Source organism: Felis catus, chromosome C1 (genome assembly GCF_018350175.1).
Source record: "Felis catus isolate Fca126 chromosome C1, F.catus_Fca126_mat1.0, whole genome shotgun sequence".
Taxonomy (NCBI): Eukaryota; Metazoa; Chordata; class Mammalia; order Carnivora; family Felidae; genus Felis; species Felis catus.
The window spans coordinates 59,273,427-59,301,003 of NC_058375.1; the positions used below are offsets into that span (position 1 = coordinate 59,273,427).

At 36.9% G+C, this 27,577-nt stretch overlaps 1 protein-coding gene across 4 annotated transcripts in view; it reads right to left on the minus strand.

Annotated features, from left to right (window-relative positions):
- NEGR1 (neuronal growth regulator 1) overlaps window positions 1–27,577 on the minus strand; it is an 851,322-nt gene that overhangs the window by 170,086 nt on the left and 653,659 nt on the right. For all 4 annotated transcript variants that reach the window (XM_003990224.5, XM_045036007.1, XM_045036008.1 and 1 more), the window contains exons 5-6: window positions 25,778–25,898; window positions 9,749–9,900 (exon numbers count right to left, since the gene is read on the minus strand). In XM_003990224.5, coding sequence (XP_003990273.1) covers window positions 9,749–9,900; window positions 25,778–25,898 — 273 coding nt within the window. The remainder of the gene's footprint in view (window positions 1–9,748; window positions 9,901–25,777; window positions 25,899–27,577) is intronic.

A 27,577-nucleotide genomic window follows, 5' to 3' on the forward strand; every position in this document is an offset into this window, starting at 1 on the left:
CATGTGTTCCAACTATTAGATCATGCTTCGAATCCAGGCACAGCTACAGGGAAAATAATGCATGCTGGGTAAATATGCTCTCAGGGACTTAATGAGAAATCATGGGAGCGGAAATCTCTCACAGGGCCTCCAACATGCTTTGTCAGGGAAAAGACTAGCAAAGGCACTCCTGAAGGTTGAGACTGGGAATACCTTTTTGTCAAGCTGGAAATGTTGGCACGTTTTCATTTTTACAAAATCTTAATAGCCACAACTCCCATATACACGAGGTCACATTTTGGCCTAATTTGTTATAAGGGTTAGAGCTTTGTGAAATAGCAAGCAAGAAGATCTATTCTAGTGCCTTTTCATAGGTTATTGGCCAACAGAATTGAAACTGTGAACATAAAGGAAATTTCCCTGGAGAGTAAAATTCTTTGTAGAGATGACAAAATGATTAGGCCAGCAGTGCTATTGAGCTAAACTTTATGGAAACTCACCACAGAGCAAAATACATTAAAATACATTTTTTTTTCTGTCAATAAAAAATAATTTTGAGTTCAATGACAAAAATGTACAGAAGGGAAAAATATTGGCAGCCTTTCTACTTTGTTAAGGAGTAAGTGTAACTGTTTTTCATAACAATCAATACATAAAACTGCTTCTTTTAAACATATATAGATTTTTTTTAGAATCTTAAAGCATTATAGGAGAAAGAGAACTTGGGTAGTTATTTTATTCTCTGCATTTTATAGATGAGGAAACTGAGGACAGAGAGTTAAGTGCTTTACCTAAGGACTTCTCCAAGTAAAGGCAAGAACTTACATTCCCCGACTCTCAGACTAGGACCCTTAATAAAATTTTATGGTTAATTTTTAAACTCCTTTTGATTTTTCAATATCTTTTTGGTATCTAATTCCCACAAACCTGCTACATTTCAAGGCTGATGAATGACAACAGCAAATACCAAAGCTCCATCCTCCCTTTGGCGTTTACTGACCCTGTATCAGCTATAGGGATGTATATGTAGCTTTAGTAGCTTGAAGATACAGCTGTCAAATTGCCTCTTAACCAGAGAGAAACACATCAGTAGAGTAATTAATCCTGTACAACCCTTTCTATCAACCTGACCACTTTTTTTTTCAATCATTACAAGTGAATGCTCATGTGCACGGCTGATTTAATTAATAATTCTAATAAAAAAGACAGTATCATAACAATAGACATAAGTACATGAATAAATGGATTAAAGAACCAGTGCTGTTCTTAAATAGCCAGTGAGATAAAGTTGCTCTGTTATTGAGGTTACGGAGCCTGAGCTTCCAGCAGCTACCCTTCAAAGTTTGGATCATCCGTACCAGAGAGTAGAGACATTTAATCAGGCCCTAGATTAGTTATTTTACATATCTTGTATCATTTGATCTTTGCAACAACCCTGTAAAAATAACCTATTTTCTCCATTTTATAGGTGAGATGATTGAAGCGTTAAGATTGGGACTAAGAGAACTGTCCAGCATCCTGAATGGGGACTAGGGTTTCAAATCAGACTTATTTGATTCCCAAGCTTTTGGTGGTTGGTCTTGTCATGAAAAAAGCACTGGAACACAAGTAGGACAAACTAAGCAAGCTCTAGCTTTAGATCTGCTATGACAATATATAACACTGAGTTCCCTCACCGATAAAGGGAAAGAACTGGTCTAGAATGAAAGTTTTCAAACCTAATTTTGTGGAACTCTATGGCTTTTTGACAGGCCTCAGGGTCACTGTGTGGTGTGATATGGAGGAAAAAGGATTTTCCAGGTTTACCTTCAAACCAACCACATGAACTCCAATTTAACTTTGTTATACATTAAGGGCTTGCATCAGGTTTTCCCTGGGGAAGGAAAGGCATCCACAGCTTTAAGAACTTAAAAAAAAAAACCCAACTAGGTAATATCTGAGACTACTCTAGCTCTAAGGTTCTGTCATTTGACATGGCTAACCAAAGCTCTGTTAGCATTTGTATTTGGCTCTTACATGAAATCAGTGGTGATTTCATGAACTGAAGCACCAGTTGGAGCGATTTGGTGAACTGTTCCTACAGTTATTCTCACTACTTCAACCTGTTGGGTATCATCTGTCGTGTATGGCACTGAATGGCTATTTTGTGTTTAGCTTCTTGAGAATACACAAAGCTTCTAGGTATAAGGTCAGGGAGGAAAAAACCTTCTTGCTTCACTCATGCTGCATTTCACCGAATTTGTATATAGCCATTATTTGTATGATGATTATGTCTCTATGTGCATATTTCAGTTTAGCAGAGTGCCATTCAATAGGTCGATATAACTATATCAAAAATCTACCTACAACTGCAAACCTAATTTTTGTAAAATACTTATTACTAGAACATCCAGGAAAGGCTTTCCATTAACATCTTAAAGCTGTGAGGATAAAGCAAGTTGGCTCACATAGCACACTGTCTTCAATAATCACCAAGTCTAAATTTATTACTGCCTCTTTCAACCAAAATGAAATCCCTATCTCTTTTAAGCTCCAGGAGGGGAGATCAATTTCAATCTAAAATATGAATCATTCAAATTTGTGGTATCACCTTTCACATGGAATCAAGGTTCATTATAATACGCGAAAGTAACAGAGAGCCCATACAGTTGCTTACTGGCATGTGGGGACATTTGAAGCAAGCAGAGAGCTGAAATATTACTCGCAAGGGCACAGCTGGCTTCACATTCAACAAATCAGTCAAAAAAATAACGTTTGCCTGCCTCAGTCAGATCTAAACAAGGGAAAACTGTTATGCCAGCTACATTCTTTCTTTCCCCAGTAGCCTCTTCCATTTTCCTTTTGGATACCAGCTAGTGCCCCTTTTTTTTTTTTTATCCCTAAGAGAAGGTGTCCATCAAATTAAATAGACTGAGAAGAAATATTCTGTAAACATGAAAGGAGATATTCCAGAAAGTTAAATAGCAATGATTGTATAAAACATTTGAAATTAGAACTTCATTATTGTCTCCACAGGGTTGCTAAGGCAGGGAAAGAGAAAGTTTTGGTGATTCCTTTGAATATTTTATGTGTAATATTTCTGAGGCAAATGCTTTGTTATTTGAATAAATGCACGTACGCACATGCGTGCACGTGTGCATACACACACACATGCACACACACAAGAAAAGAAGACCTTATAGCATCATTAGGACCTATATTCTGGCAATAGATTTGACACCCCACTTTTGGAAACACATGAACAAAGAGTTTGGCACCCACACACTATAGCAATATGATTGTTATCTATTTGGGTCTGCAATCTAAGACTCTGTTAATATTGAAGCTTGAATTGTCCCAAATATTTTCATATATTAAGTCTCAGGAGAAGGCTGTATTGAATTAAAGTTATGTGAATTTTAAGCACTTTGTTTATGTGGCTAAGATTTTTTCCCTTCTTAACTGATTTCTTTCCTTATTTGCCTTTAGATTATGATTCTTTGTGTCCTATAATGAATATCTGTTTTTTTAACAAAGCATATACAACATATTTTACTTATAGAAATGACTTTTATTGGTTACTAAATTACTAATCAAATAAGGGTGTAAATCTGATGAATTGAACCCATAGATGGCAGGATGGGACCATTCAGTTCATATTATTTAAGGGGAAGACATAAAGAAATCAGCTCCTGTTCAGGAAACAAAAAACACAACTGAAAGATAGTATAAAAATCTCAAATAATTCTGAATCTCTCATTTTTTACTTAATAAGGAATTTTGCTATGAATAGTTGGCATGCTGTCATCCATTATTAATTTTGTTACAGCATTTGCTCTCTGAGGCTGATCTATAGTGATCTACAGAATATTCTCTCTCTCTCTCTCTCTCTCTCTCTCTCTCTCTCTCTCTTTCTCTCCCCCCCTCTCACACACACATCAAGAGACATTTTTAATGCAAGTATATGCCAGAAATTTCTGGACAGAACATCTGCGAAGTGAGGGATTCATTGTACACAAGGTTTCCTACAGTTTTCCTAATACAAACTTTACTTTCCCCTAACTTGAGAAATCATATATTCTTTATCTAGAGTAATTCTATTAATGAAATTACTAACATTTCTGCTTAGAATTAGAGTTCCTCTTAGTATTATAGTCTAAAGCCTACAGGTCACGGAAGGCAAAAGGGTTTAAGGTAACTTCATTTTAAAACGAAGCCCTTTCTTGTTTCTCTGGGACTGAAGAAAGATGTGTGAAAAGAGGCTAACAAACTGAGAATGAGGGCAGCTTGCAGAAGAGCAAGAAGCATGGGAAGTATGATTCACCAAAGACTGAGTACGGCATCTTTGATGGTCAGGGAGTGGTTGACATACATATAGTCATTGGACCTATTAATCAGATTGAAAGCCAATTCAGACCAGCTGCTCAAGGATCAAGGCAGATCATCAGCCTGTTTTCTACCTTTCATAGCCTAGTCCATAGAAAGAGTAGTTTACTACCCATGTCTCTACTTCCTCATCTACTTCTTTCACCTGAATCCACAACCTCATGACTTCTACTCCCAGTTTTCTACAAAATTGCCTTGGCAAAGATCACCAATTGTTGCCAGTTGTCAGAGGCAGTGGTTGATTTTCAGACTTTTCTGATCTGATGGAACATTGGGCATTGCTGACTGTCCCTTTTGTCGAACAAATCTCCTGTGGTTTCTGTGGCACTGATCCTCCTCTGGCATCTTCATCCTCACTTGTCCCACGAGCTTCTACAGGATATTTCAACTCTTCTGCACACTCCTTGGTGCTGATTTTACCTGGAGATTGGTCCTTGTTCATCTTTTTATTGTACGTGGCCTTTATGCAAAATCTTACTTACTGCTGACACTACCACCTCCACTCTGATAACCTCCAAATCATATCTCCATTCTGGACTTTACATCCAGCAAACTACTGGACATTGCCTCCAACTGGGTATGTCCAAAATTAAAGTCACTTTTCTTCTTTCAATCTCTACTTTGTCCCCAAATCTGAAAGTGCTAATCCTCTCCCATTCTATCCTGGTTAATTTCACCCAACTAAATGTTGGGAGTTATCTAGATTCCTACAATTCCCTTCCTGTTCTCTCCACAGTTGGTCATTAACTCCTCTCTCCTAATTTCTTGCCACTCCCTCACCTCTGCTACTTTTTTTTTTGGTGCAATTATCTTCTTGTAGGTCTAATACCTGGGCTTAGAACTCATGTTAACCAAGAATGTCTTTCAGAAACTAAATCTGTTTATATCCTGCCTTTATTAAAAATCCTTCAATAGCTCTTCAAAACCAGAAAGATAAAGTCCAAGCTCATTTGCAGCCTTTCTTGTCATAATTCCATCAACTTGTCCAATCATCTCTCAATAGTCTCTTCTCCCACCTTTTACTCTAACTAACCATATAAAGATACCACTATGTCTTCAAGTGTATCAGATTGTTCCATACTGCCATGTCTTTACAGTGGCTGCTTCAAACTAGAGTATTCTCCCTCACCCCCACTCAGCCATTCCACACCCAGGCTCAATCTAATCATATCCTTTGTTCAAGGGTCATCTCTACAGCTCATCCTCAGTCACGGAGACTGAGTTGATCATTCTCTCATTGTTGCCACTGTACAATGTACTCATGGCTGTTCTTAAATGAACTCTGCAAACTTCTGTCGAAAATCACACAATGGTGGCTAAATAGGTATTTTGAGGTGCATATTATTTATAATTCTTATAGCCATACTCTCATCAGCCATCTAGATGACAGTCCTTTCATGACCCTCAAGGCCAGATCAAGAGCCTCTTCTCTGTCCTAGTATGCCACCGTTACTATATTGCATTACAGTTATCTGTTTCTTATCCCTCTCCTCTCATTCACCTGAGAACTCTTTGAGCATTGGGTTCCAGATATATTAATCCTGTTCTTTCTAACATTAAAAACAGTTTTTTGTACAATATAGGCAGTATATATATATATATACACACACACACACACATACATATATATGTATTTTTTGACAAATAAAGGTTGCTATTGAACAGATTATCTGAGCCTTGAAAATAGAATTTTTTAGTTTTGTCTTTACTACTTGCATCTCCTAGATGTCTGAACTTCTATGCTGCAAACTTCATTAATCTGGAATTAGTGCCACAAAATCTGGTTCATGCACTGACCAAGGGATATGGTTAAGTTACAGCTAGAGTTAGGACATTATTTCAAATTTGCATGCCTTCTCCCTAGCTTACCAGTAACAGATTACCACTTAAACTCTTAGTAAAGTATTGGGCACGGGGTCAACAAGTAAGGTCAGCAACCTATATATTGCTTTTGGAACTGAACTGAACTGAATTGAGTGCTCTTACAGGATATGATATAATAACAATGGTTAACATTTATTGAGTGCTTAGTTTGTTCCAGACTGAGGGATAAATGCTTTACATGCATCATCCCATTTAATTTTCATCCCATAGATGGGAGCCATTATTGGCCTCATTTTATTAACAATGAATTAGTGAGACTTTGGCATTTGCTTACACAAAGTCACATGTGACTAATATGCAGCAAAACCGGGATCCAAACCAAGGCCTGCTTGACTGCTTTTACATGAAACACACACATACACACACGCACACACACACACACACACATGCACACGCACATGCACACACACAGACACACACACACTAAAGAGTGTTGCATTTTTTTTTTATGGTCTCAGTTATAGAAAGACTCCAAATTATAGCTTCTTGCCTTCTGTCTCCTTGGTGATCTAGACAATGCAGGTTATTACAAACCAGGAGTAGACTGTATCAGTCCAAGTTTTATCCTATATAGTTATGGATGGAGAACTGACTCCTAGTGGCTAAAGAACGTTATTATCAATCAGTTTGAGGGTTTATATGTATAAACGCTACACTAGGCAACTCATATTTCTTATAACCCTCTCCCATTCATAGACCTTGTGAGATATGACAAAAATTTTTATCAAGTGACACAGTGCTGTCTCAAGCTAACATCACATGAATGTTAAGAAAGCTGCCTTCCCCCATAATATAGTTTGTAGATTCACAATGCCTGTGTTGGGTAACTGTACCATCCAAAGAGATTTAAAATGCTATAAAACTGTGTGTTTAAATATCCCTGAGTCTCATTTTTGTATAAGTTTTCAGTCAAACATTGAGCCCATTCATCTTTCATATACTTAAATCTGATATCTGGTATGTGTTGTTTACATCTAACCACTTATTTTTAAAAGTTTTATATGTTGAAGAATAGCATCCTAAATGATTAAAGTAGATTAAAAAACACAATGAGGACAAAGGTTATATGTAGAGGTTTAGCTTTGGAAGAGTATGTTGCAAATGATACAATTTATCTTTCACTCCGTTGATGCTTCTATGTTCATAGCAAGAGAGTGAAATGTAAGAGTTAAAAACTTGGGCTCTGGAGCAAGACTGTAGGGATTCAGCATTTTGCTTTGTCCCTTATTTGTCTTTGGTCAAGCGTTTCATCTCTTTTCATCTTAGTTTCCTCATCTGTAAGAAGGAAATTATAGAATTTACCTCTTTGGATCACATGAGAATTAAATGAACAAATTCATATAAAGAGATTAGAATAGTATCTGGTCTACAGAAAGCTCACAGTAAGTGTACCTTATAATTGTCCTGGTATTGTCTTACGTATCTAGAGATTACAAATACACACTTTACATCTACAACCCAGTTCATTCATTCATTTATTCATTAGCCATTTAATCACTTACTCAATGTTTAACAAATTCATTTAGTCCTTAAAGATTTATTGATTAGCTATTAAATAACAAGCACTGTGCTTGGTGATATGGGCCATAACATAATGAACCAGGTATTGATCCTATATTCTCAACAAACATAATTTCGTGGAGAGATAAAAAATTTATAAAAGTAACTATTGTACAAAATAGAAATGCTCAGTGTAAGAAGAATTTCAGATGAGGTCATACATGTTGTCTGAATATATAGTCATTTCTTCAACTTCTAGGTCTATGTCCAAAATTGCAGTTAATATTTGCATATTATGTGTTTGCTGATAAATTAATCAAACTGCACTAGTATTCCATAGCACCTCTACATACAGGAAGGCAGTGGCAAAGGGAGATAATTAGAGACCATTCTAAAGATACCATGTTTAGAAGCCCTTTTAGCAGTGCATTATTTCCAGATGATTGTGTTAAGGTTGTCAGAACACAACAAACACTTAAGTAAGTGACATTTGTTCTTAATCTGTCATATTCATTAATGTTTCTGTTTCAAAAATCAGAATGTGATTTAGAAACTTAAATAGCAAAGAGTTAATGTGTTATATAAGCCTTAAATTTTTCTTTATTTTGCCTTATTAATTCATTAATTCTTTCAGGTTCTTGAATATTTAAATCATTTAAAATATTAATAGTATACCAAAGAAATATCAATATTTACATGAAATTGGAATTCACGTAGCTCTGTAATATTTTTAATGGTTTATATTATTCATAATTACACTAAATAAATCATCCTCATGGAAGAAACTCAAGCAAGTTTGTTATATACTATGGCTATTGCATGGCAAACAGTGGTTTTCTTTCAGAGTGTGGGTATTAAGAAATAGTAAGTAATATTAAGCTGGAATAATAAGTGATATGTTGTTTTAAAAGTATATAGAAAGCAAATCATTTCAAGTGATTATTTTCTACTAACATCAAACTAATATATTTTATTTAACATCAGAGGCTCTTAAATTGTCACAATTCAAAGTTCATAAATCATGAAACTTTTTGTAATATATTTTTAAGTAGTAGAAGCATTATATATCCCATGCTCGTTTCTGCAAAATGGAAGTGATCATGTCTGTGATGAACTACACAATATTCACATTTTTCAGAGACACAGCTATATATATTATGATAATATAAATATACACGTGTCAGTGTACTATAAAGATATTAACTATAAAAGATAAGGATGACTTCAGTTAACTTTGTGGAAATGAGAAGACTGTATATTCTTTGCAATCTTCTTTGAACACTTTGAGAAACACTTCACTTCAAAATCAGGAACATTTTATAGTTATGAAAATGTGTTGTTTACTCAGCTTTTAAAAAGTACTGAAACTAATTGTAGGAGAAAATATCAGCTTAGGTTTCTCTCCCTCCAACTAATCCTCATGTTTATTCTTCCTTTTTTAGCAAAACCTTAAGAACCAAGATACATTAGAAATATAGTATTTATTTTAGCAAAACCTTAGGTTGTATTTCAAATAGTTTTGAGTAAAAACATTATCTATATGGATAAGATATTCTGTCCATGATGATTTACTTACTCTTACATTTTATATATGGCATGTGAAATTCTCACTATTACAAGGTGAATGCCTAAAGAAAACCAACCAAGAGTAAATTCAACGGAAATTAACCAGTGCTTAAGGATAATGGAACACATTTTTAAAAAACAAAATGAAAACAAATAAAACCCCACCAAACCATCTTCAGTCAGAAGACATTTTTCAGTGGGTCTTATTATTTAGGTATCTTTTTTCCCTTTTCTCAGCTGTAAGACAGTTTTCTAAACACACATGGACTTCAACAGGGATTATAAAATTCTCAAACACCCATACCATTTAGGGGCCAAGTTTCCTCCGTGTAAGGGATGTGTCACATCAGGCTGAGTTTAAAAATGAACATACACCATTCTCAGGTTTTATCTCTGCTGATGGACAGGAGCCAAGGGGCCCCTGGGAGCATTCTGGCAACACTGTGTTACTTACGGTTGAGAGGCAGGCTCGCATTGGTTGTGCCTAGCTTGTTGGCAGCCACACAAGTATAATTGCCGAAGTGCTCCTGTGTCACATTGGTAACAGTGAGAATGGATCTTGTGCTAAAGTTTTGAATAATAATTCCTTGTTGGCCATTGAAGAGCCTAGAAGACAAAATCACCTCTAGGTTAATATGCATCGTGAATGTCATTTTTGGTTTTATCTTAGTTGAGGTTGTCATGGCAACCCATAGACAGTTTGGTCCACACTAGTATTAGCATATAATGTGATAATGGTGCAATTATATTTTCCTTATGTGAGTAGATATAGGGGAGGAGAAGCTGTATGACAGCTGTGGATTGTTACTACAGGATTCTTCACACTCTACAAAACACTAAACCGAGATTTCCACATGTCCTTTTCATACGCTGACTTGTATTTTAGAAAATTAAATGCACCACAGCAACAGAGTCTCATCTGTTAAAGTCAAGAACGAGTAAAGCAAATTAAATATAATGATTTCATTAAAAATACAAACCGATGGTTTCTAAAAAGCTGGCTAAGATATGTCTAGGCTTTTTCAGACAACATTGTTGGATAACTCCCCATCCAAGTTAAGCCCACAACTGCAATAAGATGTTCTGAGTCCAGGGTCAACACCATTTTGCTGCTGCTACATACAACCTAGACAGATGACTTGCTTTTCACCTAGAAAACAGCCGCAGTATAGCACTGAGAAGAGCATTCCAAGTTGAGTCTTGTCTTGGTCACATTTGAGGAATGTGCTGGGGGGGTCCTCTAACCTTTCTGGGCCTCAATACAGGCTTCAGTTTTACCTGATTCCACCCTGATGACCCAACACTCTCTCTCCAGGCCTACCGGCAGAGGTTTCACTCTCAAATAGGCTGGCAATGCATCACGGTTCTCAGGGCTTGCCACACTCACTCCATCTTCACTTTTTTCCTGATCTGCACCCAGTGGTCATCAGCCCTTTGTATCTCTGCCAGCTGGATCCTTCCCTCTGCACTCAGGTCTGATGTGTGTCCTATCTCTCTTACTCTAGTGCTCCTTAAATGACTCTTTCCCTTGCCCCGCTCTCTGCATGTTTCTCTTGAAATTGCTGTGGGATTCATAAAATCAAAGCCACATTCTTGCATTGTTCTCTGTAGTGGTTTCCATGCACACAGGTCTTTTCAACACAAATAAATAGAATTGTCTTAAATTCCTCAAAAGACAGGGCCATATAGACATGCTTTATTTTATATTTGAGTCCTGCATAACACTTAATAGTACCTAACAAATAACTCATAGATCAGCAGAATTGGGGTGACATCCCCACAACACAGGTATTGGTAAGCCCCCTTCAGGGGCCCCCTCAAAACATTCTTTTTCTAAATATGAATTCTGTTATAATGACGATGCCAACCAGATGATAACGTCTTCCTAACTAACCCCAAAGTTTACTATGAAATGATGTGCTGATCACAATATGGGCTATGTAAGCTCATAGCCTGAATGGCATGGTATTTTTCCTCCTTAGTATGTTCAAATTTTAGTAGCAAATATTTTTTTTAATCACGAAGATGCAAATAAATGGCATTCTCCTGAGAGTTTAGGTTGAACTCCTTTGCATTACATTATGTGACTTGCATCTGAATTTAGACAAAATATACTGTAGTTACATGAAGATTAAAATAAGCAGCCATGCTTGATTACCCTGGGAATTTCTTGTATTTCATGTAATGGCTGAATTTGACTTATCCAAAACTCAAACCTTAATCAGATTAATAAAACTTTGACTTAAATAAACACTGAAAACATTAACTTGAGCAATAAACCCAATGATTCTCAACTATGACACAACAAAATAAGGCATAAAATATCAAGGATATGGCAGTTTTTACTCCTCTGTCTCATATTTCAAATCTATCAACATTTATGCCAAAATACCAACGTGATAATTGCATATTTTTCTGCATCACATTAATAACTTTATTTCTAACCAATATTATATGCTATGTATAAAAACTGATGGCTTCATTGGCCAGAGAGCTTCAGGGTTAGGGCTCAAATCTATCTTCCCATGTTTGTGCTCATATGGACACATTGTCCAAAGGACTCAGCAGCTCTCTGGATTACTAAATTCCCATTGTGCTACACCTACCAAGCTAAGATTCATTTTTCTGCTAAAGAATTAAGAAGAAATTAGTCAGGGCCTTTATTCGACTAGACTCTGGGGAGAAAATTCTAAGGGAGTATATTTAGTAACTTGATGGCACTGTTTGCTTATGTTCCTTCAGACCATCTTTCTGAGTTGGCTTCCAACTCTCTGCCCTAAAATGTGTCTGAAGGCAAAGCCCCAGATGTTACTAAATCACACAGGACACCCACGCTCTGTATGTGTAGACCCATTTTTGGCCTCTGGTCAGGGGTTGCTGTGAACATCCTTATCAGAGAGCCACATGGGTGGCATGGTGGCACGTTAGCATCTGTGACTCCTGCTGCTCCACTCATGCTGGCAAGTGATTATGGCCAATAAAACAGAAAAGTGTCTTCCCTGGGGGGATTTTCTTCCCTCTAGAGGAAGCTACCTTTCTGAGATTACTGGAGAAGTCCAAAGTTTACTTTTTTTAAAGTCGGGAATTTTACAAGTGCTGACTCCTCAAAATACCCTATAAGAACCTGTCTTTACCAGTAGATGGCTGGTAAAGCTGACCTTGAGGGAGAGTGACTTCTGAGATGGTGTCTATCTCTGAGGGTGTACTGTGATTTTCCTGTAGGGATCCTGTGGGTGCAAGGGGTGGAGAGCTTTCTCAGCTATTCAAATCAATTCTGAAATTTATCATTGCTACAAAGATGAGTTTGATGCCAGATGATTAGGGACTTGGCTGGGCAAGATCTTTGAAGGCTCTTCAAGATCTTTGAAGGCCTTTCAGTAGCTTAAAGTTGAAGAGAAGAATCAATCAGACACATAAACATAAACAGCTGTAAACACAACTGAGTTGATTTTAGTCACAATGGGGACCCTGTTAAGATGAATACTCCTGCCCTTAGTTACTGGATATAGAAATCTGAACCACACTTATAAGTCTCATCATGTATGTCCTGAATGTAACTTTACTCTTTGACTAAAAACAAATAATAAAAGATGTCTTTAATTGGTGACAATTGTTTTCTTTTTTTTTTTTTATTAAAAAAATTTTTTTTTCAACGTTTATTTATTTTTGGGACAGAGAGAGACAGAGCATGAACGGGGGAGGGGCAGAGAGAGAGGGAGACACAGAATCGGAAACAGGCTCCAGGCTCTGAGCCATCAGCCCAAAGCCTGACGCAGGGCTCGAACTCACGGACTGCGAGATTGTGACCTGGCTGAAGTCGGACGCTTAACCGACTGCACCACCCAGGTGCCCCGACAATTGTTTTCTTTATGAAATAGTTTTATTCCAAAATGGTTGGATATAGTAAAGAGAATAGTCTGTAAAAAGAATAATTATTTATCAATAAACACATATTTGACAAATTAAAGTATCATTCTGTATTAAAGAAAATGCTTGATAGCCTTCAAACATGCACATGTTAGCCTATTAACAGAATGACCCTGGCTTCATTGAATTTTTCACATCCATCCCAGACTTGTTTGAAACCAGAGTTCCTTGCATTGGTGATGTGAAATCTTGAAGTGACAACTCAAGCAATAGTTCACAATACACCTTGCAATAAAAACCAGAGAACTAACTCTGGAATATTGCCTTATTTGGAGTTCTCTCTTTTCCCTAAATACTTAAGTGTTTCAAGTTTTAAGAGAATCATTCTTGTATTGACTTAGAATCCAAAATAAGAGACGCCTTCTCATAGTCCCTTTCCACAGGAAGAGAGAAAACAATTGTGTTGGGTTAGTGGTTGGTTATGGAATTCTTACCCTCAGAAGTGGATCAGCAGCATTTAATGCTTGCTTAGAAATCCCTGGGCATTTTTGTTTTTTGCATTTTACCATTCAGTGGACTCCATGACTGTAAGATCCTTCTATTATTGTGGACCCTACTGTCCTCTACATTTACCGCCGATGGTAGTTTATTCATACTGCTCTGATCAGAATGTTTGTGTCCTCCAAAAATTCATATGTCAAAAATCTAAACCTCAAGGATGATGGTATTAGTGGGTGGGGCCTTTGGAACATGCTTAGAAATCATAAAGGTGAAACCATGATGAATGGGATTAGTGTCTTACAAGAAGTTCCAGAGAGCTCCCATAGCCCCTTCTGTCATGTGAGGATACAACAAGATGTCTGTGACCTAGAAGAGGTCCCTTTTCAGGCCATGCTTGCACCCTGATCTTGGACTTCCAGGCTCCTGAACTGTCAGATAATTTTCTGTTGTTTACAAACCACCCAATCTGTGGTGTTTTGTTATAGCAGCCCAGATGGATGAAGACACATACTGAGGATCATTGCCCTCACTCTCCTTCCTTCTGCTTTTCATTAATGCCTCATAAATCTGTAAACTGCAGGCCATCTGCCCTGTCATCAGATGATGCAGGCAACTCATAAGTAACACAGCCTGACCAACTAACTTGTTCTGAATTAGAATAGCCATATTTTCAAGTGTCAGTCATAAAGAAGTAGCACATAAAAAGCATACTAATAACTTAAAGATACTTATAAATCTGACCCATGAAATGTTCACAAACTTCACAATCATAGCTTCTCTCAGGCAGTAAGTAAGATGGACAGAAGAGTCCATAGCAACATCACAACAGCAAAACTGACCACCAAGCCATTGGCACTGACTGATAAGACTGCAAAACTAAGTGGTATAGCTATACCAAACTTCATTCACTTTATATATAAATCCAGCCTGATGACACATTTTGGGACTATTGTTTGTTCTGCGCATTTCCAGGTCAAGCATAACAATAAATATTCTGGAGAAACAAGCTTATAAGTGCAAATAGTCACTGAAATTCTTCATTGCTAATATAAGAAATATACATAAGTGTATCAGACAACAACATTTAAAATGTTTAAGTACTTTAAATAGGAGTGGGAGAAGTGGACTAAATGATGATTGATCTTTCATCAGAGTAGAATTACAAGGAAATATGATAATATATCATGCTGTATAACTGGATAAGATTATTATGGCCTTATTAAGTGATTTTTGGGTGATAGTATAGCAGAGATCAAAAATAGCAGGGGACAGAAGGTAGTTCTTGAGTCATAAGAAATATATGTACAAAGAAAATGAATATTACTTCTCACAATGGATTGCAGGCTTTGAGTTCCAAGAGGTGGTGTGAGCTAAGGATACAACTCAAAAAAGAGCTTTAGAAAAAGTCATGGGTGATGGTAAAAACGTCACAGGTGATACAGTCGTGATGGAAATGAAGTTCTACTTCATCAACAAATGATGATTAAATTCCTTCTATGCTTAAGGCACTAGTTTAAGAACCAAAGGGGGGAAAAGACAAATGGACACAGTTCTAGCTAAGGACCTTGGATACACTTAAAAATATGAAGATGACATCAAGATCATATAGGTCCTTACATGACACATCTCAATGTCTCTCTCAGTGACAGAGTTCTAGCTTACATATATTTTGCTTCTGCATCATGGCTATATTTCTCGTCTTTTCCATGAGAGCAGGAATGCTTTATGTATGTGGAAAATGTTAGCTGCTCTCAACATATTTATGACCGAGGTAATCTAACACTAAAGAATTTCAATGCTGTACAAAAAAAGTTTGTGTTAAGACTGTGTGAAATTGACATTCAGAAAACATTTAAGCATTTTCAAATGTATGCCAATCTTCATAGCATCCCTAGGATGTAAGCATTACTAGTCCCATTTTACAGATGAGAAAAAAAAAAGTTTAGAAAAGTTAAGTTAATTTATCTTCCATCATCTGGTAAGTGGTAGAACCAACATTCAAATCCAGATCTTCTGACTATCGATATTATTCCAAAATGGTACTCAAATCATCAAATAGAAGCCAGGATACTGTATTTTAGTTTGGAAAGACAAGTCATAAATCATTTGTGGTTCAAGGAAATTAAGTAAGCCAAAGAACAGAACCAGTGGAGTTAAATAACCAAGTAATATGTGGTATCTATGCCAGGAAAACCAGATCCAGTCCATGGGGTAAATCTAATGGGACAGAGAGTTAAAAAAAGGTAAGATTCAGTTCAGCTGAGATTCCCTGGACCAGAGGTCTCTTAACTATCTATGTGGGGCTTAGCCATGCCCCCAGTCTCCTACAGTAGCTGTCTTTCACTTCCAATGGAGTCATCCTTTGATATGACTCAGTCCCAAGATGAGAAGTGTGAAATGGTCTCTTGCCACACTCTTTCCTCCTCAAATTACCTTCCAGGACAACACACACCTTCAGCATTGATTATTGTTTGTGTTTCATCCCCTAGGCTCACTAAATATTTGGGTTGCAGTAAATCTTTCCCCATAGTGTATATGTGGAATATAGTCAAGAATGGCAGAAAAAAAAACATAACCTAGGAGATGGCAAGAATGCAATAATTTTAAGTAAGTTCAAAGTTGTCTTTAAAGTTTGCTAGTGATGCTATGGAGTTAATGTGTTCTTTCTGACTTAGTCAAATCATTAGCACATCAAAAAGCTCTCTTTACCACAACATTTCAGGTATAAGTTTTCATAGATTTGTATGACTTTGGATTACTGTCCATATTCCCCATTAGAGTGCAACTCCATTAGGGCAAGTTTCCTAGCTTTTGCTGTTCATTATATTCTAAGCATGGGGCATAATGTTGTGTACTTAATAGGTATACAGTGAGTAGTTATTGTATACTTATGTTGAATTGTATGAATTATGTTTTTACATTTTTGTACTGCTTAGTTTTTTCATCTGTTAAATGAAAAAAATGAAACCAGGTTCAAAGTGTTGATGTAAGAATGGGTTTTAAATATATAAAATGTAATATCTATGAACACACTCATTTATATCAAATGCAGTAGGCACTAGACATATGATAGGTGTTATTATTGTTCAATACCAGGGTCTGTTTCTTAGACAGAACAGATACATTTCCTCTCAGATGGCAGCAAAATATTAAATATTGAAAATACAGGAAATTATTTTTAAAGGAAAGATCTAGGAGAGTGACTGAAAAGATCATAGTATCATGATTTCAAGATGTGCCAAATTCAGTCTCAATTATGTGTGTATTATCAACCTCATCTAGCTTTTTCACAGATGTGCAGGGCCGATAAAAAAAATAAAAGTAAAAAGAAGGAGGAGCAAGTACTGCTAGATACCAGAGAGAAATGAAAATTGATGTGAACATGCTGCCATGGCAACCTATTGGTTTACTGTGTTGTTTGGTACTTAAGGCTTGAATACAATATGATATCATTTATTCCTAGGAACAGACTGAAGAATATCATGCATCAATGTCTCAGCCCCAAGGGGTATCTATCTTTAGTTGCACATTTGAATAAATTAATGTATTATAATATATTAGGACATTTTAATGATTTTAGACTTTATTAGGCTATTTAAAATGTATGCCTTGTTTACTTTATCAATTTTAATGAAATTAATAATTTTAGATTAGAGACCTTTGGGTTGCCTTGCCTGTGACGGTTTGATTCACATGGGGAGGATATTACCTTTAACTTTACATCAAATAAACAAAGGCTATAGTGCAAGTGTCAGTCCTCCCCTGACTGCAGTGAGCCTTGTATCCCTGACAACCTGGCCTATGACTAGATTTTTTCCCTCTGCTTGAACTGCCTTTCTAATATCAATGTGCGTAAGACTTTAATGTCAAATTTCATCCCATAATATACCAACACAACCATTTTGCAGAGATCACATTCACAAAAACGAAATCCTGGAAGGTCAGAACTGAGCAACAGAAACCAGTGTCTTTTCTGCAATCATGTATTGGGTTTACAGTGTCCTACAATCTAGGGTGACAGATGCATCTTGTAGTGATAGTCTCTTCTCAGTTTGAAACTGTATTAAAATAAGAATGGCTCTACGTTCACATGATTATAAGGCCCCACTCATTCTTGCAATAGAGTGTATTTCAAACACCATGTTAGATGCTGGAAACACAATGGTTGAGCAGGGCAAAATCCTCATGCTCAGGTAGATTATAGATTAGGAGAGGAGAGACTAGTAAAAAAAGTTGAATATAGCTTAAAAAGTGCTTTGATAGAGGTAAGAACATGGGAGAACATCTGGAGAGACTCCTTTCCTAGTAGAAAGGGGTCAGGGTAGTTTTCTGAGAGAAGATGATATCTGAATTGAGACTAAAGGACTAGTGGAAGGTAGCCAGGATGGGTGTGTGTGTGAAAGGGGCTTATAAGCAAAATGGCCAACATATTAAAAGGCCTGAAAGATAGAGATCATGTCACAGTTCGTGGCCAAAATATTTTAGGATAGTTATCACCCTATTGTGAGATGGTAGAATGGCAAGATTTGTGGTCAGAGAGGTAAACAGGGGCAAGAACATGAAGGCCTTCCATGCCATACTGTGATGTTAGGACTTGATTCTAGGGACATTTAAGAACCATAAGATTAGGTATTTAGTTTGGAAATACTGCTATGAATTTTAAGAACACAACTGAAATCTAGCTGTTTACTAATGGACTGTGTGTGCAGTATTAATACCTCAATTTTAGTATATCCCAAACAAAACTCAGCCCAGCTCTCTCAAATCTCTGTTCCTATGTTCCCAGCCTTGGTTGACAACTTCACCATTCACCTTGTTCCTGAGATGGAAAACTTAAAATTATCTTCAAATGGTCCTTTCCTTTTAGCCTAATCAATCACTGATTTTTAATTGCACAACTAATACCCTAGGTTAAATCATATTTTATATCTTTGCCATCCAAACTGCTCTAAGAAACATTTTATGAAGACAGGGATGGGATACTTTTACTACTTTTGAAAAGTCCTTCAGTGGCTTCCTAAAGCCTATGGAATCAAGTCTAAATGCTTTATCATGACATTTAAAATGCTCCAAGTCTTGCCCTAGCGTGCATTTCTTTTTAAAAAAAATTTTTTTTAATGTTTATTTATTTCTGAGACAGAAAGAGACAGAGCATGAGTGGGAGAGGGGCAGAGAGAGAGGGGGACACAGAATCCGAAGCAGGCTTCAGGCTCTGAGCTGTCAGCACAGAGCCCGACGCGGGGCTCGAACTCACAGACTGCGAGATCATGACCTGAGCCGAAGCCTGACGCTCAACTGACTGAGCCACCCAGGCACCCCCCAGCATGCATTTCTAACCCTACCTCCTATTACACCTGATTTCACATCTTGTACCCCAGGGAATAATAAAACCTCTCTGCACAATGCTTATATAACATTGACTATGTTCTTTTCTTTCTTATGATTTTTCTTGACTCCTTGCAATGTTTAGAAATACTGTTCTCTGGTATCAAGCACAAAAGCTACCTGTTCCCTGAAGCATTTGTTAATATTCTGATTTGAGCTGAATGGACCCTTGCTGTGCACTTTCAAGGACTTGACTTAGGCTCCCTTAGGATCTTCTTATGTGGAACTTATTTCATTTTGGTGATTTTTATGATAAACTGTAAACTCTAAGTCAGGGAATGCAAACTGGAATAGCCCACTTTCAATTCTGTTTGACTGGCCCAAAGTTTTAAATGTGATAATTTGTATGTATATCTTATGGTCATGTGTCTTCCGTTTCCCAGCAGTTGAAATGCTCTCACTTATTTCATATATTTATCTTTTGTTTCCCTGGTCTTGGTTGATAAAATCATCACAGGGGCAACCAAATTGTATTGATAAGACTTGGGTTATGAACTAAAAAGAGTGAAAAATCATCAGAATAAAATTAAAGATAGATAGATAGATAGAGAAATAACATAAGAAACACAAGTTTCTTCAATGCAGGAACTTCCTTTTCAGTCTTCAAATTACATCACAGTTAAGTGCCCAATGCACATTTGTTAAAATCTCAGGTAAGCAGGGAAGATTATTTCTAACATGGAGTGGTAATGAAGTTATTTCCAGTACCCTTCTAAATCAAAATATGCAACTGCTTAATTTTATAAAAATGGCTTTGCAAATGAGGGGAGAGAGAGAGAGTGAGAGAGAGAGAGAGAAAAGGAAAGAGAGAGAGAAAATGAATTAACATTTCTAGTCTCTTCTTTAAATTTTTTTTTTACATTTATTTATTTTTGAGAGACAGAGAGAGACACAGCACAAGTGGGGGAGGGGCAGAGAGAGAAGGAGACACAGAATCTGAAGCAGGCTCCAGGCTCTGAGCTGTCAGCACAGAGCCCAACGCAGGGCTCAAACCCACAAACCATGAGATCGTGACCTGAGCTGAAGTCGGATGCTCAACCGACTGAGCCACCCACGTGCCCCTCTAGTCTCTTCTTAATAATCAAAGTTATGGTATAAATCTAGAGAAAATGGATATCTTGACATGACTCAGGAAATTATGGGTTGGTGTGTTTTTGTTTTTAAGATCATTTCGTTGAGGTATTTTATATATATATATATATATATATATATATATATATATAATACATTAAATATATATTGATATATATATACACATTAAATATATACAGACATATATATCTGTACAACTCAATGAGTTTGGGTTAAGTATACATCTGTGAAATCATCACTACCAACTCCATAAACATATTCATTACCCACCAAGGTTTCCTGAAAATTAGACTTTACTTCCCATTTTGTACTTCCCTTCAGTGACTCATTTTACCTTTGTGAGATAGTTTTTTTTTTCCTCAGGCATAATCTAGCTAGAATTATGTGAGCAATGGGCAAGATAGTATACAGCCAGTTGCATGTGTTATAAGATTACAAAGCTAGCATGTCAGGTAAAATATGCATGGCATTAAAATTGCCCTTGAAAATTCCTTATTTTAAACTAACATACTTTATAGGAGTCTCCAAAATGGAGGGAAAGTACTCCAAGTTGGATACAAACTGATCTGTTGGATTTTAAGAAGAAAATAATAGAATGCCCATTTATGTTATAATTGTATCTCATCTTTTAACTTTTATCTGTTTTAGGTCATTTAATGTTTGCAATATATATTGCAATATACTTCAAAAATGCATACAATTTACAAATAAGTATGCACATACTTAGTTTTTGCTAAGTTTTAAATTTTACTTATAGGGATATATATTTCAAAAATTTTGTGGACCACTGCCTACATCACTGATCTAAAACACGATGGTAATGCCATCTTCACAAAATGATACAAAACCCATGTTTCTGCAATATTTATTTAAACGGTAGTCCATTACAATTTACTTTATGTTTTTAGTCTTAATCTCAAATACATATACTGTTTTCAAGTCATAGATTAATTTAATTTCATGTCATCAAAGACATTATTTGCTTAATAGTACTTTGCCTATTCTGAAAATACCCTTCCACTGGATATAAGGAGTCCATTTCTTTTTATCAATCTTCTCTATTATCAAGAAAATAAGTTAATATTTTTGGCTTTCTACATAATTGAGCTCTGAACTCTGATTTTCCCAATACTAAAATGTATATGGAGTAAAACTAAATCTGTGAGCACTGTACCTACCAGGTATGCTGAAAAAGCCTATAGTGTTAAAAAATAAAACCATTTTATACCAAAGAATATTATTTTAATAACTAGTATATAACTTTAGTCATTCCCATGATGCTTATCTAAACAGTGCAATAAACTAAATGTCAAATGGCTAATATGTCTAATATAAAATATAGTTTTTTGGGGGGGGCACCTGGGTGGCTCAGTCAGTTGAGCGGCTGACTTCGGCTCAGGTCATGATCTCGCGGTCCGTGAGTTCGAGCCCCGCGTCAGGCTCTGGGCTGACAGCTCAGAGCCTGGAGCCTGTTTCAGATTCTGTGTCTCCCTCTCTCTGACCCTCCCCCGTTCATGCTTTGTCTCTCTCTCAAAAATAAATAAACGTTAAAAAAAATAAAAAAAAAACTATATAAAATATAGTTTTTTTTTTATTGCCATCCATGTCAACCATGAGGGAGACAGTGTGGAAGCTATTTTGAAGATAGTATCTGATGATTCTCAATTTTTGGTATTCATGTCCCCATTTTGCCCCTTCCACATTGAATAGGGTCACTCTGTGTAACCAGTAAGATATTACTGAATGGCAGAACATAACTTCTGGGACTAGGTCATAAACAGCTTCTACCTTGCTCTCTCTTGGACCACTAGCTCTGGAAAAAGTCAACTACCATGTGAAGAAGACAAACAGCTCTATCAAGAGGTCCATATGGTGATTAACCGGAGCCTTCTGTCTATAACAAGCACTAACTTGCCGGGCATGTAAGCAGATCCTTTAGCTCTAGTCAAGCCTTCAGATGACCGTTGCCAGGTGACACGTGACTGCAACCTGATGAGAGACCCTGAGCCATAACTATCCAGCTAAGCTGCTCCCATTCTGATCCACAGAAGCTGTGATAATAAATGCTTACTGGTTTAAGATGCTGAGTTTTGGGCTAATTTGTTATTTAGCAATAGATAACGAAGAGTGGCACTGTATACAACAGAAACAATGTGGGCTGAAAGGTTAACAATAAAATGTGCCTTGATGGCATCTTTTAAGTTGAATGCTCTTGGGCAGGTTAAGTCTCCTGTGTCTCACTTCTGTCATCGGTAAATTGAGGACAATAAATTGTGTCTCACAGACGTCTGAAGAATAAGTGAGATAAAAGAATTTAAAGAACCTAGAAAGTGATTTGTCCTCAGTAAGTGTTTGTTTCCTTCTTTTCTTTAAATTGTGCTTTATTTTGCAGTTTTTTAAAAGGTTTTTAGATTATTCTCAGCACACAGAAATGGATTTTATAGGATGTGGAAGAACTATAGGTAGAGATAGGACTAGGGATGTTGAGGTACTGACTTTTTTTTTTTTTTAATTTGCTTGTGTTTATTTATTCGTATTTTATTTGAATGAAGATCTGGCTTTGAAGATCTTAATTTAAAAGAAATGAGTTTTTATAAACATTCTCTTAAGTAGACCTGAAAGAGTAAGTTATTTCTGAATATTTTTGTAAGCTCCAACTATAAAAGATCTCTAGGAAACAAAACTTCTCCAGATCTTGTAAAAACTCTGCTACACTCTGACAGGGTCTCTGACAGCTTCATGTTTCTGTTAGTGACCCTGAGGTCAAGAAAACAGCTCAGAAATGTGCTCTATCTGTTTCTTCTCTGTGTGTCTACCTTGACTCCATTATTTCTGTGTCTTTGACTAAATAAACTCAGAAAGTCTGATTGTTTGTATGTGCAGTCTTTTATTTTGCTGAGTCACAAATGACCTGCGATGCCTTTACCCCTGCCATTTAGTATTGACATTTCAAATTATTTTTGATAGTCTCTGAAGTGCCATGACCTATGCTAGGTGCATGGACTCTGCATGAAGATTTGCAAGACTTCTTGAGTTCAAATCCCAGATCTGCCACTAACTGTCTGATTTTGTTCAAATGACTTAAAAACACTCCTTGCTTTGGTTTTCCCCAAGCAAAAGGTGAGAATAATAATAGTATCTATCCTATCAGTTTGTTGTGAAAATAAATTGGGCTAATGTTTGTTAACAATTTAGAACCCTGCCTGTCAAACAGCAGGTGCTTTTTACATGGATAGTTTTTCATTTTAATGAGATAAATATTTGGATGGCCTGGGCCCAGAAGATAGCATGGTAAACCCACTCAGGGAGTGTAACAACCATCATTCAGCAACTAGAAGCCTTCCCTTTCTTACTCTGCAGACATTCTCAAATTTGCTTTATGGTAATTTTGAGGGGAATTTATATACTCAGTGGGATTTGGTAATTTGGGTATTTCCTTAAATATAACCTGAACAAATGACAAATGTGCACTTCACTCTGAAACCAAAGTGTGTTTGCCTTTGACAGGTGCATCTGATTTTCACAGCTCCCAGATTTTCTCTAGGTGTGTGAGTGTGTTGGGAAAGGGCATCGATTGGGGAGAATCAATCCACTATTTTTTAGCAGTGGTTCTAAACTCCTTTGAAAATGTAATGAAAGCTATAGTCCATCTTTCCAGTAGGGAAAAAAAAATCACTGAAGCTATGACTACGGACACCAATGGGTCCTTTGCTGTTTTTGCTATAGGCCAAGAAAGTGGACTAAGGATTATTGTAGCCTTTTATGACAATGGTTTCTGAATTTAGGAAAGGAAAAGAGAGAAACAGAAAAAAAAATTCAGGACATCATTTCACAAAATACTAGAAACCAAAAAAACTTTAACAAAGGAGCTCTCACATGTACTACTAGGGATAATTCCATTAGCCTGTAAGAAAGGTATGACAGGTTCAGCAGTGACTTTGAAAGCTATACTAAATAGTTTGTCATTATTTAAATTGTGCTTTGTGGAGTACCAGGGATTTGGGGGAGGCCCTTGCAAGGACAGTCTGTTAGAAGGGAGGGTTCTGAGCAGATGGAATTGAAATTCTATTCATCCCACATCTAGCAGAGAAGTCCTGCTTTCATAGATATTACTTACTGGGCTTCCATATAAGATAATATTTGAACAAAGGGTTTCATAACTTTCGAGGATTGGGAACCGTTCTTCTAGATATTTGTCTATATAGATAATCACAAACTGGAAGCTTCTCAATCTGGATTATCAGAATCTGAGAAAGGTTATATTGGCTGATATACAATATTGTACAGTAGGGCCAGGGTGACCACAGACCCAGTTTATCTACTTCTAAGTATATAAAAATAAAGGGCTTCTATGAAGCTACAAAGAGGTAGATTTAGAATTAGTAAAAACGTTAATTAGTAAGAAGAACTAAAAATGGAACACACCAAATTGTGAAAGAGGCTGCATAAAAATAGTTGCAAACAATTTTAGATAAAAGCAGAGCCAGTTATTCGGGTCAAATGAGATAGTTATGGGGATATTGTTTATTGTTAAGGCTGCTGTTGAAGAGGGAGAAGGTCTTCTACAAATCCACTTTTGATTACCATTTAAGAAAAAAAATAGCTGCTTATGTCACATCCAGTGACATCCATTATGGCAATATCTAAGCTCATAATGTCATTTCACCAGTTTTCAGTTCAGACATTTAGCTGTAATTAGTCATGAGCGATGGTATAAGTAAGTAAACCCCATGCATATATGTCAAACAGTACAGAATTGCCAATATTCAGCTTTTTTGGCTATAAATGGCAGTTTCATATGGTCCAATCTAACATTTTCTTGAACACGTTTCTCCCTAGTTTGGAAGCAAAAAAAATATATTATAGATAATATCCTCCCCTCTGCATTACATCTTCCAGTTAACCCACAGGGGTTCCACTCTTCTTTGATGGCTTGATAAGAGCAGCTGAAGAAGTCTGAATGAGCCTACTGGTTGAAAGTAAAGAGAAAGTAGTCAAGTCCTGTCTTCTCTTGTTCAATAGCTCTTGTCAAGGTTTTTCCTGGGGCTCCTCAAGGGGACAATCATATAGAGCTAAAGTTCCAGTAACCCTAAAATCCCCTTGGTTAGTCCTTTAACTATGTATTTTATCTCCTCTACAGGCCCTTTAGTGATAGAATATCTAAAACACAGTGTTCTGTAAAATGAAATGTTAAAATGCCTTGTGGGAGAGTAAGGCAGGTGAAAGGGTTGAGACTTATCAAGGAAGCCAGGCAGAGGCAGCAGCTCCGGTTGCTTTTGGAGTGCACTCATGGAAGCTGTGCCCAAGTCCTTTAAAAGCTAGTTTACTTTCCAAGTAAACATGGCTGCCAACAAGAGCAATGGTGTTCTGGTTCAGAAAAGAAGGGAAGGAATGAAATGCATCAGTAATGTGGGATTTTCAGGCATTTCCGAGATCCTATAAAACCAAAGTGGACATTTCTTCTAGATGCTATTAGCTACTCATCCCTCCCATGTGGGCCCCTTCAGTTTGCCTGCCTGCGAGGAGGCTGCTGAGAATCATTCAAGCCAGTTAAAGAAATGGCTTAAAGTAAGCATCTGAAACACAAACACATTAGCTCAAAGTGCTTGAAACACAGTAATAATCACAAAGTCCTTACTTCTTCTCTCCTTTGTACCATTCAAAGGCCGGAGGCGGCACACCTGCACCTTCGCATCTTATCAATCCACTGCGTCCCGGGGCCACGGTGCCAGATTTAATTTCCTGAATTGTAGGAGCAACTGAAAAAGAAACAAACAAACAAAGAAACTGGTGGGTAAGTAAAACTAATCTTCAGCAGAAATATAACACACATATATTTTTATTCCTTCTATATTCAAAGCAATCTTATGCCTGATAGGCCAATGCATCACATCTTCAGTGTTTTATGCTTCTAATACAAGACTAGTCATTTTCAGCTTCATTTTTCACGTTGGACAATAGATGAATGTTCCCAAGAAGTGCAGAGTAAATGCAATACATTTTGGCCATGCTTCCTGTTGGAAAAATGGCATTGTTGAGGGGAACACTTCATCTGTACTCCAGTCAAACTACACTCCCATAATAGCTCTCATTTATTGAGTGATCAGTAGGAGCCAGTCACTGGGCTTGCTGCTTTATTTTCACGATTTCCTCACAGTAAATGCTAAGCTGGATGGTATTATCCCAAAACCATAAATATGAAAACTGAAGCTCAGAGAGGTTAAATAATTTGTCTAAGGTCACATAGCTACTTAGCTGCAGGATTTGGGTATAATATTGGCATATTGATTTAGGTATATTGACTCAAAGCCTGAACTCTTTCATTATTCTGTGCTTTTTTCTGCTTACTCCCTGTGCTTTAGCACACTAGTGATTTTTTTTTGGGGGGGGGGTTGTTTCTTCTACCTGGAATGCTATTCTTTTCCATTTCTACAAATTCAAGGCCCAATTAGGTATCTCCATGCTCTTTCCTGTTGCTCTGGTTGAAAATAGCTCCCCTTTCTCTGAATAGTAGATTTAAATCTCTCATAATGTATAATATATACTTTCTATCTTGTATTGTTATTATTTATGGATATGTCAGACTTTCTTGCTAGCTGCTTGAAGGCAGGGTGTCTGGTTCATATTTGCATATTCAGAGATCAAAGCACACAAAATGATGCATAAAAAGCTTCTTTGTAGCATAGTCACTCCTTTACTTTTTGAAAGGTTATTTACTTTGAAAGAGAGCTAGAGCAGGGAAGGGGCAGAGAGAGAGGGAGAGAACCCCAAGCAGGCTCCGCATTGTCAATGTGAAGCCTGACGCGGGGTTCCGTCTCACAAACTGTGAAATCATGACCGGAGTCAAAATCAAGAGTCAGTTGCTTAATCCACCCAGGCACCCCATAGAGCCACTCCTTTATTCATTAAATAGTTGTTGAGCTATCAATATACGCCTAACATTTCTCAAGGTACAAAGCAGTTAAACTCCCTGACATGATGAAGCTTACATTGTAGATGAAGGGAGGGATGGGAAGATAGACTACAAGCAGCAAATAAAATAAATAAGTAATTTAAATACAATGTTAGAAGGTGATAAGAAAATGGTTTAAAAAATTAGAGCAAGATAAGAGGAATTAGAGCAAGGCATGGATTGCAATTTTATGTGGGGTAATCTGAGGAGGATTCATCAAGAAAAGTGAGATTTAAGCAAAAACTAGATGTAGATGAGTGAGTTTTCCCTGTGGCTATCCATAGAAAAAGGCTTCCAGGATGAGAGAACAGCTTGCAGTGAGGCCCTGAGGCTGAAGCAAGCCTGGTTTGTTTGAAAATTACCAAAGATATCCGTGTGGCTGAAGCAAAGAGAAAGAAGGGAGATTTTCAGGAGACAGAGTGTGATGATGGTTAATTGCTGCCAACTTGACTTGGTCACAGTGTCCAGCTATTTGCGAAACATTAT